We start from the raw sequence: 13,330 nt of genomic DNA, 5'->3' as shown, positions 1-13,330 counted from the left end.
TGGAATCGTTCCATATTAAATTTTTAAACTTCCGCTGCATCGGGTATCGATTCAATTGATCTGAACACGGTTTTCCAACAGTGGTATCAGAGCCAGGTTGCTCAGATCAAGCGATTAAATTAATCGATTGTACAAAAAATTTTTAAGCCTCGGTTTTTGAAACAAAATAAATTTTTAAATAAATTTTTTTTTTTCGGGCAAAACCCGGGCAGCGATTGGATCGCTGCCCAGGGGGGCAACGATGGTCGCTGCCCAGGGCAGCACACGGCGCTGCCCAGCACAGCGCACGGCGCTGCCCTGCCCGAGCCCCTTTGGGGCGCGGGCAGCCCGGGAGCGTCCCGGGCGGCCCGGGAAAAATTAATTTTTATTTTTTAAATTAAAATTTTAATATGTTAAAATTATATTTTTGGTCCGATCGAAAATTGTTTTTGATTGGTCCACGAGGCGTCGGATCGAATTGTTCGAGTCCAAAAATTTTAAAATTGATTTTTGGATAAATTTGAATTTTTGGAAAATTTATAGATTTTATCCGTTAAATCAGATTTTATGAAATTAATTATTTTTGGTACAATTGATGATAAGATATGATCTTATGGAAATATTGAGTAAAATATGATTTTATGTATAAAATTGGATTTTATATGTAAAATATGATTTTATTTGATAAAAAGATAAAATATGATTTTGTATGTAAAATAAGATTTTATATATGGAATATAATTTTATCCTTTTAATTTAAATTGCCATTGCATGTTATCCAATAAATTAATTTTGAATTAAATATTATTGGATAAGGATGATCGATTGCCATGACCAATTTTGTGGGTGTATGTTAGGAATTTACATTTGTTTTTATTGTTGTTGGATTTATTAATGGGCCTGGTTTATGGCCCAATATGAATTGTCATATGTAATAAAAGTGGGCCTGGTTTATGGCCCGTTCTCATCCCTTAAAATGTATCCCCTACTTGTCATGGTTATTTATTATAAATACATTAGACTTAGTGGGAGATGAAGATTTGAAGATGGAGGTGGGCCCAGCAGACAATAAAGACAGAAGAAATGTAAATTGGAAACTCAATGTAATAGGATTGCATTGCATACCTGCATATTACCTAGGATTGGACTAAGACTCGTGATTGGCAACCACGGGTCGATTAGAATTGGAATCGATCATCCTATATAATATATGATATTATAGTTGTATGCATGTTTTAGACAAAATTGTATGAATCCCGCAAGCATACAAATTTTTAAAATGATGAGACAAATTTTCAAAATTAAAATCCCTCATTTTAAATATGATTTAAAATTGATATCAAGATAAATAAAGGAAATTTAAAATTTTTTAAATGTTCCTACCTTCCATCAACGATCAATGTATGAGATGCTACCCACGGATACGGTCCGGCTCATATTATTTGGGGGGCCCGTTCGTCGGAAAGCTGTACATTGGATCGACAAATGTTGTAAGTTGGGTGGAACTCCCATGGGATCGGCTCATATTATTGGGGGATCCACATGGCGACCGTCCATCACAACTTAATATTGATGGGTCATCTTGACATGTCACAATAAACGGCGTCATATTATTGGGCCCTTATTGGACATGAGGTAAAAATGTGGAGGTTGCTTTGGAAGCAATTGGGCTCTACCTTTTGAAAATTATGGTTGGCTGATATTATTCGGGACCATAGTTTGTCACTTGGACTCCATGTTCCCACTAAGGAAAACAGTTTTCCGTTTTCACTAGAGGGTAGTGAAACCGTTAAAATAGTGGGAGTGAGATTCATAAAATAAATTTCGCCTATTTTATGTCTTAGTAAATTAATTAAACAATCACTGATAATTGTCTGTTTCTTTTCAGTATTTCATAAAGATGAATTCGCGCAATCCACTATTCTCTATTCTCGAACAAAATAAACTGACTGGCGCAAACTATACGGAATGGTTCCGTAAACTGAAGATTGTCTTGACCTCAGAGAAGATGCTCTACGTGTTAGAAAAATCTCCTCCGAAGGAAGCACCAGCTGATGTAAGTCCGGAAGAGTTGGCCAAACTTGATACATGGTGGGACCATGATATCAAGGCCAAATGCTATATGCAAGCCTCGATGTCTGATGAACTCCAGAGGCGATTTGAGGATACCGTGAATGCTGCTGACATTCACGTACAACTCAAGGAACTTTTTGGGGCTCAATCGAGAGCTGAAAGGTTCGCTACTGTAAAAGAGCTAATGACGTGTCGCATGCGTGAAGGGACTTCGGTCCGTGATCATGGGGTACGAGTGATTGGCTCATACAGAAGTTGGTAACGCTTGATTTGGTGTTGGAGCATGAACTCAACGTGGACTTATTACTTCTATCTCTTCCTTCTTCGTTTGACGGATTTGTGGTGAATTTCAATATGAACAAGATAGAGGCCTCCCTTGAAGAGATGGTCAATATGCTTGTAACATATGAATCCACTTTAAAAAAAGATAAACCGGCTTTCTTGGTGGGCTCCTCTTCTTCTGTTAAGAAGGGGCCAAGTACAAAGGGTAAGAAACGTTCTGCCCCACCCAAGAAAACCGAACCCGAGAAGAAGTGCAAGACAAAGGCTTCAAACATGGAAAAGTCCAAGGATGTTTGCCATTACTACAAGAAGCCTGGTCATTGGAAACGTAACTGCAAGGAATATCTAGAGCAGTTGCGAACTGCGAAGGGTATGTTCTATATTGAAATAAATGTTTCACTTAATACTACTTCTTGGGTATTGGATACCGGATGTGGATCTCACATTTGCAATGATTTGCAGGTGATGACAAGAAGTCGCAAGCTTAGAATGGGTGAGACCCAGCTGAGGCTCGGAAATGGTTCCAGAGTTGAAGCTAAAGCTGTGGGAGATGTTTATTTAATTTTGCAGAACGGTTTTAAGTTACTTTTGAGAGATGTTTTATTTCTTCCAGATTTGATTAAAAACATTATTTCTGTTTCTATGCTTGATAGAGATGGTTATTCTTGCAATTTTGTGAATGGAATTTGCAATATTTACAAGAATGAATGTTTGATTGGAAATGGACAACTTGAAAACGATCTATATAACTTAAAATTAAAAGACGTTCCAATAAATTATGTTGATAAACCGGTAACAACAAACAAAAGGAAAATCGATAGTCAAAACCCGGCAAACCTTTGGCATGCTAGGCTAGGTCATATTTCCTCAAGGAGGATGAACAAGCTAGTGGGAGAGGGCATGTTTGATATGTCTGATATTAACTCTCTACCTACTTGTGAGTCCTTCCTGAAAGGAAAAATGACTAAATCTCCTTTTAAAGGGAAACCTGAGCGTAGTCAAAATCTGTTGGATTTGATCCATACAGACGTTTGTGGTCCATTTAGAATTGGTACTCAATATGGCCACACCTACTTCATTACCTTTACTGATGATTATTCAAGGTATGGGTATTTATATTTAATGAAATATAAGTCTGAAGCATTTGAAAAGTTCAAAGAATTCAAGGCTGAAGTAGAAAACAAGCTAGGTAAAAGTATTAAAGCACTTCGATCGGATCGAGGTGGAGAATACTTAAGTACTGAGTTTTTGGACTATCTGAAAGAGAATGGGATTCTCTCTCAGTGGACTCCTCCTATGACACCACAGCTGAATGGTTTTTCGGAGCGTCGTAATCGAACCCTGTTGGACATGGTTCGATCCATGATGAGCTTCACTGAGCTTCCACCTTCGTTTTGGGGCTATGCGCTTGAAACGGCGGTATTGTTGTTGAACAACGTCCACACCAAAGCAGTGGACAAAACACCATACGAGTTATGGAATGGCAAAGCTCCTAAGTATTCGTACTTGAGGATTTGGGGATGTCCTGCTTACGTGAAGCAGACAGTGGGAGATAAGTTGGATAGTCGATCCACCTTATGTTATTTTGTAGGATATCCAAAGAATTCAATCGGATATTATTTCTATCATCCTACTGAAACAAAGGTGTTTGTTTCAAGGAATGCCACCTTCTTGGAGAAGGAGTTCTTATTGGATAAGAAAGGCGAGATGATGGAACTCGAAGAAATTCGAGAAGAACCCGAAATACAAAATAATGATCCTACACCTCAGGAACCATTGATGGACACGCCTATACTTTGAAGATCCGAGAGGACTTCTAGACCTCCTATTCGATATGGTCTTCTTCTTGAAGGGGATCAAGATGAACCCGATGTTGGATGTGATCCATGAAACTTCAAAGAAGCAATTTCTGATGCGGATTCAAATTTATGGCTTGAATCTATGCAGTCGGAAATAGATTCGATGCATACAAACCAAATTTGGTCTTTAGAAGATCCTCCCGATGGAATTGTTCCAATAGGGTGTAAATGGATCTACAAGAGAAAGCTTGGGCCTGATGGTAAGGTATTGACCTACAAGGCACGATTGGTGGCGAAAGGTTATACTCAAAGACAAGGAGTTGACTATGATGAAACCTTTTTCACCAGTTGCAATGTTCAAGTCCATAAGAATCCTTGTTTCCATAGCTGCTTGGTATGACTATGAGATATGGCAAATGGATGTGAAGACTGCATTTCTTAATGGAAACATTAAGGAAGAGATCTATATGACGCAGCCTAAGGGATACACATCCATGGGAAGCGAGCATAAGGTATGCAAGCTTCAGAGATCAATCTATGGTCTCAAACAAGCATCAAGAAGTTGGAACCAGAAATTTGATGAAACAATAAAGGATTTTGGTTTCATCAAGAACCCGGAGGAACCATGCGTGTACAAGAAAGTAGTTAAGGATGCTGTGACATTCTTAGTACTTTATGTTGATGACATCCTACTCATTGGGAAAGACGTAGGGATGTTGCAGTCAACAAAGATATAGTTATCAAGTAGATTCTCGATGAAGGATTTGGGTGAGGCATCCTATATTCTAGGGATACAGATCTATAGAGATAGATCTAAGAGAATGATAGGACTCACTCAAGCAACCTACATCGACACCATATTGAAACGGTTTTCAATGGATGGGTCCAAGAGAGGACATCTACCTATGTGTCATGGAGTTTCTCTATCCAAGTCTATGTGTCCCAAGACTGATGAAGAGATAGAGAAAATGACACATGTACCATATGCTTCAGCCATTGGTAGTATCATGTATGGGATGATATCTACCAGACCGGATGTAGCATTTGCTCTGAGTGTCACGAGAAGATATTAAGCTTATCCCGGTCAAATGCATTGGAAAGCCGTGAAGGACATTCTTAAGTACTTACGAAGGACTAAGAATATGTTCATGGTATATGGAGGAAGAGAACTAAAATTGGAAGGCTATACCGACTCTAGCTTCCAAAGTGACGTGGATGACTCGAAGTCAACCTCTGGATTTGTGTTCATGCTCAATGGCGGTGCTGTCTCTTGGAAGAGTTCCAAGCAGGACACCACAGCGGATTCCACCACTGAGGCAGAATACATTGCAGCATCAGCTGCTGCTAAAGAGGCCAATTGGATGAGGAATTTCGTCCAAGAGTGTTATTCCTGAAGTTGTTGGTCCAGTCCCGGTGTACTGTGACAGCACGGGTGCCGTTGCTCAGGCAAAGGAACCAAGGTCTCATCAAAGATCCAAACACGTACTGAGGAAATAACACATCATCCGAAAGATTGTGGAAAGAGGAGACATCACTGTCGAAAGAGTGGCCTCTGCAGACAATATCGTTGATCCACTTACTAAGCCCTTGCCAGGACCATTATTTGACAAACATCGCGAAGCAATGGGTCTACGTAGTATGACTAGTTGGCTTTAGGGCAAGTGGGAGATTGAAAGAGTGGGTGCCCGGTGAGCCAACTTGTGGCTAAGGGCTTTGATGACTCTTTGTATAAACAATCTTTTGTTTAATATAATTTACACTTTTATTAATGGCAATGACTTTATCTTTCTTCATATTTTTATATTGTGATATACTATTGTTGTTTTGATAAAGACCTTGAATATACTATAGTTTATGTAAGATGTGGTAGTGCATGGGGATGACTATCATGAAACACATCTTATAGTCACTGTATATTCTAAACAGTTCCTAGTCGATTGAGCCGTCCGATAATAAGGATAAGGATCGCTCGAGTTTGAGACTAGCATTTGCGATGCAGAGTACCACGTTTCATTGGTAAGGAACATAGAGATGTTCGAAGCATGCAAATGGATATTCATACGATGAATGATCGAATTACCCTATCTGAACTTTCCAAGTGGTTATCACTTATCGAGTGGATAAAGTCCGCGGTTTTGGTTGTACACCATTAGTCCTTACTACTTGAAACATCATTGAGACTCTATATGCTAGTACTGTGCTTTGACTCGTTTACCGACTCTATTGGGGTCATCAGGTGTCGGGATTGGGTACAGTTACAACACATATAGGAGTCGATGCTTTGTTGTCAAGGATTCACCACATACTTGCGAGTGTGGATATCCTATGCAATCTGAGGAGATATTAGTGTGACGAATCTCTGGCCAGAGTACATGATGTGTTTTAAGAAATGGTTTCTTAGTAGCACATGTGATGTCACTATTTGATCTTCAAGATGTATTGCATAGTTATCGAATATCGAACGACTCTCGATTTACCAATGGTTGTTGATTCGATCGGGATATATGGATGAAGGGACCGTACTGTACGCTAACCAAAATCTATTGGTTCTTGCAGGCACTATCAGTGATACCTAGGGAATCATGGGGCGATGTTGCTAGGCGCTCATACCATGATTCGATGGGCAAGTCGGAAATTGTTGTTCCGAGTCACAAGGAGTTGTGAGCCCACGGCTAGCTGTATCCCTGAACCATTGAGGGTCACACAGAGTAATGGATTTTTAATCCCCGTTGAGATAGTTAAATTTAAAGAGTTAAATTTAATGAACAAAGAAGTGGGACTTCTTATTTAAGAGTAGAGGAGTAAGATTTCCTAAAATGACATAGGGATTGGCATTTTTGGAAATCACTGAATTCGGATTCGAAAAATTTATCTTGACTTTAAAAGGTGCAGAAATGGTTTCTGTGCACATTGGTGAAATCGGTTTATCAATCAGAGTCATGATGAATTTTATATTAATTTCTGAACATGCGGGTTTTGCTTGTCAGGCTTGAACTTATGACTAATGGGCCCTAAGCTGTTAGCAGCCCACATTATAAATAAGTTATTGCAGTACAAAAATTAGACAACAGAGGTCACAAAATATTTTTCGAAAACCCTGGTTTTTCTTAACAGTGGCCGCCGCCCCCTCCCTCTCTGTCGGGAAAATCCAGCCTGTGAATTTTGAATTTGCAGTCTGGTTTAACGGATCAAATTCGTTAATTCTCTTCGTAGAAACTTCTGATAGATTTTCTAGTGCAATCTATCAGAGGGATTAAATCTCTGTTCGTGGACCTGATTGAAGAACAGTTCGTCCATCAGTTCCTGTGATATACAACAAGAGCAGAGTAATCTGTTGGTGTCCATAATCTCGATTCGAGATTGGAGGTAAAAATTTATAATTGTTATTTAATTTTTACACACACAATTTAATCGTAAAGTTTTGATACCCATTATGGAATCGTTCCATATAAAATTTTTAAACTTCCGCTGCACCGGGTATCGATTCAATTGATCTGAACACGGTTTTCCAACAAATCCTGCAGAAAAAGTTTCCACAAAAGCTTAAGGATCCAGGAAGTTTTACTATCCCTTGTTTTATTGGTGGTTCTAAGGTAAATAGAGCTTTATGTGATTTAGGAACAAGTATAAATTTAATGCCCTTTTATGTATACAAGACATTGGAGCTTGGAGAAGTCAGGGCGACCTCCATCACATTATAGCTGGCTGATCGGAGTATCACATATCCACGGGGTATTGTGGAGGATGTTTTGGTGAAGGTCGACAAGTTTATATTTCCAGCAGACTTCGTGATTCTAGACATGAATGAAGATGAAGAAACTCCTTTGATTTTTGGGAGACCTTTTCTAGCTACTTCACGCGCACTGATCGATGTCCACAAGGGAGAGCTCACACGTCGAGTTGGTGGTGAAGCTGTGATTTTCAATATCTATCACACCATGAGGGGACCAAACAAGGTAAGTACATGTAAAAGTATTGAAATTGTTGATTCTCATAATTCTTTTTCATGTGCAGGAATTATTGATCCACTCGAAAGATGTTTGGTGGCGGATAAGGTGGTTGATAAGGAAGAGGATTGGGAGCTACATGAACAAAAAACATTCCTTGACAGCGCTCCAAAAGAAAAAATGGTGAGTACTAAGGAATCTGAAGCATTGGAACATAGTGTACCAGAGGTATCCACTAAAACTCATGATTTGAAAGAATTGCCTGCGCACTTATGTTATGCATTCCTTGGTGAAAATTCTACTTGTCCTGTTATTATATCTGCTCATTTGTCTGTTTCGGAAAAAGATAAGTTGTTGAGAGTTTTGAGAAAGTTTAAAACAGCTTTAGGGTGGTCAATTTCTGACATTAAGGGTATTAGTCCAACAATTTGCATGCATAAAATTTTGATGAAAGAGTCTTATATCCCTTTTGTTGATCATCAAAGGCGGTTGAATTCCTCTATGAAAGAAGTAGTTAAGAAAAAGGTTTTAAATTTGTTGAATGTCGGAGTGATTTATGCTATTTCTGACAGTAGTTGGGTATCTCCTGTTCAAGTGGTGCCTAAGAAAGGTGGGATTACTGTGGTTAAAAAGAAAAATAATGAATTAATCTCCACATGTACAGTAACTGGTTGGCGAGTTTGTATAGACTATAGGAAGTTGAACAAAGCTACTCGTAAGGATCATTTTCCACTTCCTTTCATTGATCAAATGCCTGATAGACTTACTGGTTATTGCTATTACTGCTTCTTAGATGGTTATTCAGGTTATAATCAAATTGATATCGCACCGGAGGATAAGGAGAAGACTACTTTTACGTGTCCCTATGGCACGTTTGCTTTCAGAAGAATGCCATTTGGCCTGTGTAATGCACCTGCGACTTTTCAGCGGTGTATGATGGCGATTTTTGCAGATATGGTGGAGAAAGTGATGGAAGTTTTTATGGATGACTTTTCAGTATTTGGCTCCTCTTTTGATCATTGCATGTATAATCTTTCTCTTGTTTTACAGAGGTGCCAGGAAAAGATTTTAGTTGTTAATTGGGAGAAATGTCATTTTATGGTTCAAGAGGGCATTGTCCTTGGACATAAAGTGTCATCCAATGGATTAGAGGTGGATCGAGCCAAAATGGTTGCAATTGAGAAACTTCCACCTCCGAAGAATATCAAGGGCATCAGAAGTTTCCTAGGCCATGTGGGGTTCTACAGGCGTTTCATCAAAGATTTTTCAAAAATCACAAAACCCCTGTGTAATTTTCTTGAAAAAGATTCTACATTCATATTTGATGATGATTGTTTGCAGCCCTTTGAAAAGATCAAGACGGCGTTGATCACCGCACCCATCATGATTGTGCCGGATTGGAAGAAGGCCTTTGAGCTGATGTGCGATGCTAGTGATTATGCAGTGGGTGCTGTGTTAGGCCAGAGGAGAGACAAGATGTTTCGAGCCATATATTACGCCAGTCGCACCATGGATGCCGCACAGCAAAACTACACCACTACCGAAAAAGAGATGCTTGCAGTAGTCTTTGCTTTTGATAAATTTCGTCCATATTTAATTGGTACTAAAGTAGTTGTTTATACTGACCATGCAGCGATTCGCTACTTGTTTGCCAAAAAGGATGTCAAGCCACGCTTGATAAGGTGGATTCTATTGTTACAAGAGTTTGATTTTGAGATCAAGGATAAGAAGGGGAGTGAAAATCAAGTTGCTGACCACTTGTCGAGATTGGAGTTAGAAAATGTTAAGGAGGAGGAGAGCATCAAAGAATTATTTCCGGATGAACAGATCTTTCAGGTAAATTCCTCCATTTCTTGGTTTGCCGATTTCATTAATTTTTTGTCTTGTGGTGCTATGCCTCTAGAGTTGAACCGACATCAGAAAAAGAAGTTTTTCCATGATGTTAAGTTCTACATGTTCCATACATTTTCAAACGTTGTGCTGATCAAGTAATTCGGAGATGTGTGGCGGGGCAAGAGGCAAATGAAATTTTGGAACAATGTCATTCCTCAACCTATGAAGGACATTTTAGAGCAACCCGGACTGCCGCTAGGGTACTACAATCTAGTTTTTATTGGCCTACGTTGTTTAGAGGTAGTTATACCTTAGTGAAATCATGTGACAAGTGTCAACGAACGGGGAATATATCTAGAAGGCATGAATTACCCCTCACAAATATTTTAGAAGTGGAACTGTTTGATGTGTGGGGTATAGATTTTATGGATTCCTTTCCCCCTTCTTTTGGGTACACTTATATCTTATTGGCAGTCGATTATGTGTCGAAATTGGTGGAAGCAATTGCCACCTCTACTAATGATGCTCGTGTATTAGTAAAGTTTTTGCAGGAGAACTTTTTTACAAGGTTTGGAACACCACGAGCAATAATCAGTGACGAAGGTATGCACTTTTGTAATAAAATTTTTAATACCTTGCTCACTAAGTATGGTGTCAGGCATATGGTGGCGTGTGCATATCATTCGCAAACCAATGGTCAAACAGAAATCTCTAACCGAGAAATCAAGCAAATATTGGAGAAGACGGTGAAGACGAAAAGAAAAGATTGGGCAATCAAGCTGGATGATGCGTTATGGGCCTACCGCACTGCGTTTAAAACACCGATTGGGATGTCGTCCTATAGGTTGGTGTTTGGTAAGGCATGTCATTTGCCTTTGGAGTTAGAGCACAAAGCGTTTTGGCCTGTCAAAAAGCTGAATATGGATATCGAAGCATCTGGGGAGTTGCGTAAATTATAGTTGGCGGAATTGGATGAGTTTCGAAGTGAGGCATATGAGAATGCCAAGATATACAAGGAGCAAACAAAAAATTGGCATGACAAAAACATTGTACTTCGAGAATTCGAACCAGGTCAGAAAGTATTATTGTTTAACTCCCGTCTCAAATTGTTTCCAGGAAAATTGAAGTCCAGATGGTCTGGACCATTTACGGTGGAGAAGGTATATCCGCACGGTGCGATTGAGCTTCGATGTATAGATGGAAGGGTATTCAAGGTGAACGGGCAAAGGGTTAAACACTATTTTGGTACCGAAGTAGGAAGTACTGAGATTACTTTGCTCACAGACCCGGCCTAAATCTGGTGCAAGTCTGGCTGAGGACTATAAACCAAGCGCTACTTTGGAGGCAACCCATAATTTCTTTTTGTCTGTTTTTAATTTTATTTCAGTTTGCGTTTAGTTTAGTTATTTTCGCATTTTGATTCCTTATTTTTTTCCCCAGGAACAAACTTCCAGGACCTCATTGTGAGACCTCGATTCTAAACCACCAATCTCGGATTAAACAACGAGTAAGCGAACAAGAATCCAAGAGTAAAACAATTCAAAGTTTTTTTTTTTTTTTTTTTTTTAAAGGCTCGCGCCCGCGCGAGGTACCAAGCTCGCGCGCGCGCGGGAAAACGATTCAGAGGCCCAACGAAGGCCTCGCGCGCGCGCGAGGAATGCCTCGCCCGCGCGCGGAAGGCCTGGGCAGAAAAAATGCTCAGGCTGCGGGAAAAAAAAAGGATTCCGCGCTTGGTCCGACATGCCTTCAAATACAAATGCAATAACAGGGTGTAGGGAAACATGCCATAACAAGTCATGCTTTCAGAAGGCCTAAAAACAACCAGAAGTCTAAATCGATACAACAACAACATACTTCGATTTCAGATTACAATCCGAATACAAACTAATTCGAATAACAAAACATATCAAGTTCGAGTTCTAACATGCTTCAATCTTAAACTAGATAAACATGCTAATTCGACTTCTAAACCGAGTCTCACTTCTACTACTTGCCCTAGAAGCTAACCATGCCTCTTCTGACTTGTTCCTGCCCCACCTGTTGCCAAGTACACATACAAAACAAAGCAACAGCCGGATAACCGATGAGAATGATAATCCCAGTAAAAGCAACATATCAAGTAATGAATATACAACATGCTATCAAACCACATATTCAAGTCGAATTTAATGATATGCATGTCTTTAAAACCAGGATATCGATTCTGATAAACACGGGAGTATTGCTCTGCTTTTGGGATCCCGAGGATGAGATCACGTAACGACTCACCGACTCTCCCAATCGAGGTGGTGCCACGTATCCCACTCCTCTAGACTTTGAGCAACCATAATGAGTATGCTAGCACTAGGCGAAATACTACAACCTAGGCCACTCAATCATAGTTCCCAAACGTCTAACAAAAAGGGCGGTTCTGCCCGCTGAAATCAAAGTAGGCTCAAGATGAATGCATAACAGAAACATAAACATAAGCCACATAACAAAACTCAATCAATCAACAATTACAAGTTCCACGTGCTAGAACAAGTATCAATGCAATATGTGATTTAAAAAGGGAAACTCGAGAACCAACAGTCCCGAGTATGCTATCCCGCTACGATGACTGCTTTTACCTTTCAATGCAGTAGCTCCAACTCTGGATAAGCTACAAAAGAGATTGTATAAACAACTACACAACCTAAACAACAAACAACGGTTCAAGGAAATCTCTTTACCGTTCTTCGTCCAACTCTCGACGAACAATGCTGCTAACACGGGGCTCGACACACTCCAACGAATCTGTACGAATACAAGATTTGATCAACAATCACGATCATTCACAAGCCAAGGCTTCACTCAATACCAAAACGATTCGAAAACCCAAAACTCAAACCGACGGCATAACGGCTATAAACTGAACAAACCGGCAACTCAGACAGCAGTTCAATACTGATAACAACTCAATTCAATGCCCAAAACAACAATAACAAAGCAAACCCATCAATCTCAAAATCCACATTTTTTAAAATGGCTTCCAAAAATCATAACAAATCCGGACGTCGCTCTAATTCAAAACCGACAGATAATAAACGATCAGAACTCTGTCTAGAACAACATACTAGAATCTAAATCGATTCTAACAACCTTCGAAAAACAAAACATATCCGATCGGAGAAAAACTTACGATAGAACGAAGCTCTCGCAGCCGTGATCGCTAATCTGCCTTCAGAAATAATTTTCAACGGACGGATCGAGCTCGGACTGAAATCTGGGAGCTTGGAAACTCAAAGGGGCGGCTTCAATGGGGGCTCACGGTTGGGAGGAGGAAGGAGGTGACTTGTGAAATAAGTATCAAGTGTAGATAATATATAAAATCAACTATTTGCGTTTTAGTCCCTGAAATTTCCAAAATTTGCAAAAAGGACCCTGATCAAAATCAAA

The 13,330-nt window shown here is 39.7% G+C and overlaps 1 protein-coding gene across 1 annotated transcript; it reads left to right on the top strand.

Moving 5' to 3' along the window:
• The first annotated feature begins 7,933 nt into the window (after positions 1-7,933).
• Positions 7,934-11,208, top strand: LOC140864629 (uncharacterized). Its single transcript, XM_073268916.1, has 8 exons — positions 7,934-8,039; positions 8,148-8,263; positions 9,422-9,640; positions 9,803-9,916; positions 10,142-10,202; positions 10,388-10,516; positions 10,619-10,861; positions 11,030-11,208. Exons 1-8 carry the CDS (start codon positions 7,934-7,936, stop codon positions 11,206-11,208), a joined length of 1,167 nt encoding a protein of 388 aa, XP_073125017.1.
• The last annotated feature ends 2,122 nt before the right edge of the window (positions 11,209-13,330 follow it).

This window comes from Henckelia pumila, chromosome 1 (assembly GCF_033568475.1).
Source record: "Henckelia pumila isolate YLH828 chromosome 1, ASM3356847v2, whole genome shotgun sequence".
Lineage (NCBI taxonomy): Eukaryota > Viridiplantae > Streptophyta > Magnoliopsida > Lamiales > Gesneriaceae > Henckelia > Henckelia pumila.
Note: the sequence above shows the minus strand (reverse complement) of the source record. Positions and strands in the feature narration are given on the sequence as shown.